The sequence below is a fragment of the Octopus bimaculoides genome, unplaced genomic scaffold, assembly GCF_001194135.2.
Source record: "Octopus bimaculoides isolate UCB-OBI-ISO-001 unplaced genomic scaffold, ASM119413v2 Scaffold_111763, whole genome shotgun sequence".
Classification (NCBI taxonomy): domain Eukaryota; kingdom Metazoa; phylum Mollusca; class Cephalopoda; order Octopoda; family Octopodidae; genus Octopus; species Octopus bimaculoides.
This window is the reverse complement of record NW_026328183.1, coordinates 2,256-4,902: the sequence shown is the minus strand read 5'-3', so window position 1 is coordinate 4,902 and position 2,647 is coordinate 2,256. Positions and strand designations below refer to the sequence as shown.

General features: G+C 40.5%; 1 protein-coding gene across 1 annotated transcript in view; it reads right to left on the bottom strand.

Annotated features, from left to right (window-relative positions):
- Positions 1 to 845: 845 nt before the first annotated feature.
- LOC106879947 (uncharacterized) overlaps positions 846 to 2,647 on the bottom strand; it is a gene marked incomplete at its 3' end in the record, with an annotated part of 3,682 nt that continues 1,880 nt past the window's right edge. The window contains exon 2 of the mRNA XM_014929709.1: positions 846 to 1,271. Within this exon, the coding sequence (XP_014785195.1) occupies positions 846 to 1,269 (424 nt within the window). The remainder of the gene's footprint in view (positions 1,272 to 2,647) is intronic.

The window sequence follows — 2,647 nt, the reverse complement described above, 5'->3', positions numbered from 1 at the left end:
TATATATATATATATATATATATTATGTCTATATGTATAGATATATGAGGTGGTATCAAAAAGGTTCCCAGACTATTTATGTTTAATAAAAAAATAACTCATTTACCTAAGTTTTAACATCACCTCTTTCATAATAACCACCTTGCACAGCAATACAATGGTCACAGCATTCCTGCTACTTTTGGAATCCAGTCTGAAAGTTATTTTCTGTAAGCAAGTCAAGGACTTTCTGTGATTTAATCTGGATCTTGACAATGGTGTTAAAACAGAGACCTTTTAGCTACATTTTCATCTTGAGGAGGAGTTGAAAGTATGCAGGTGCTAAACCTGGTGAATAGGACAGGTGCAAAAGCAATACCATGTTGTTTTTGGTGAGAAAGTCATGAGTGAGGAGACCTCAGTGAATAATCCAGTTCTTTACACACCACATATCTGGTCATTTTCACCAAACGTCCCCCTCAAATACTTCAAAACATTTTGGTAGAACTCTGGCTCTCAGGGACAAATTCTTGATGCACTATACCTCATTTCTGGCGGTGACTCATGGAGGGTCTTCCAGTGACTCCCTTCCACTTTCGAAGCACCCGTGCCACTCATTTGGATGCCAGGCAAAATGCTTAACGGCATTATGTCTACATTTAGGTTCAAATTCCGCTGAGGTTGTCTTTGCCTTTCATCCTCTTAGGGGTCAATAAAATAAGGACCAGTTGAACACCGGGGTTGATGTAATTGACTTACAACCTTCCCCCGAAATTACTGGCCTTTTAACAAAATTTGAAATTATGATAATTATCATCATTACTATAACTAGCATCATCGTCACCATCATTAAAAAAATAACTTACCTGATTCATTGAGGCACAGTCGTCCACCAGTGTGCGTAAACGTGCCCCAGATGATGGCATCAGCTTCGATGTTGCATGGTAACTGGGTGGACATGAGTGATAACCGACTGGCTGACTGGACATCTCCGTTTGAGATTGGCCGCTGGTTCATTGACATGCTTGAACTCATGGACATTGTGTTCTTGGGTTGCGATTTGATGGCCAACTTCTCCATGGAGCCACCAAGGGGATTCTCTGTCAACATGTGGTCGCCAGGGCCATACTTGCTGCCCCCTTTTGATAGGGTCTGTGCCAGCTGCTGCGACTTGTTGCTCATTGAGGCTGTCTTGTCGACTGTTGGTTCAATGTTGTTGTTTGGGGAGTCAACATTGGCTGGACGTATACTGACCACTGTTTGCGTCAAATCAGGCTGAACAGACACCATATCTGAAATGTTTAAAATGGAAATATATATGATACATATATACACAAGCACATATACATACATAAAGGTAAAGTAAGGTAAAGAACCCCTTTGGTCATGAATGATTGCACCTAAAAAGTTCCCTTCTGAGGCACAAGTCCAGGCAAAGTTGCTTATGGAAGACCAGTAGTCACCCTACATACCAACCTCCCCTCTCCACACCACTGATGTTATCCAAGGGAAAGGCAAAGGGGTCGATACAGCTGGGCACCTGTGACATCACAACTCATTTCTACAGCTAAGTTAACTGGAGCAACGGGAAATAAAGTGTCTTGCTCAAGAACACAATGCAGCCCAGTCTGAGAATCAAACTCACTACCTCATGATAGTGAGCCCGATGCTCTAATCACTGAAACATGTGCCATCAGACATATATATATATATATATATACACACACATACGCATATACACAAGATACACACATATACTTGTGCATTATAAATGTAATCTGTAAGTGAAGAGCAAAAACATGAAAGACTTTACTTAGGTTCACAATGTGACATTGTTTTTGTTCTCTACATTCCAATGATGGAGCTTTGTATCTTAGTTAGGGACCAGCTGCAGGAATTTTTCATATAATGAAAAGAAAGAACATGTATGCACACATACATATACTCACATACAAACGTGTGTGTGAAAGAAAGATGAAGAATAAACAAGGCATGCATGAACATCACTACATCACACATGTCAAATTCTAAGAAAGACAGCTATAGACACAGATGTGAACAAACAGGCTAAGAATTAATGCTATCACACATCTATCTCAGTTTATAAAAGAGACAAACACACAGAATTACATTCCAAGAACAAATTAGAATAATCATGAAAGAAATTCAACTTGAAGTGAATTATAATAGACTCAAAGATAACTGAAATAAATTCAGAGCAAATTAAAACAGGCCTGAAGCAAATTAAAACAATCTCAGAGTATATTAAATTTTGTTTTTTCTAATTAAATAATGTCATCAAACAATAATTTCCAAGCTTTTATCTAACAAGTAAGAAATTACAGTTTAATTGCAACTGGCAACATATCTCGAACAAATCTTCATACATTGGGCCTCACCGAGGCGATGACTACTGACCGAGACCTTTGGAAATGTGCTGTGCATGAGAAGACCCGGCAAGCCAAGTAAGCTCATTGCCAGTGCCCCTGGACTGGTTCTTGTGCGGGTGGCACATGAGATGCACCATTTTGAGCGTGGCCGTTGCCAGTACCACCTGACTGGCTCCCGTAGGATTTTCGAGCGAGATCGTTGCCAGTGCCCCTGGACTGGCTTGTGCGGGTGGCACATAAAAGACACCATTTCGAGCGTGGCCGTTTTCGTGCGGGTG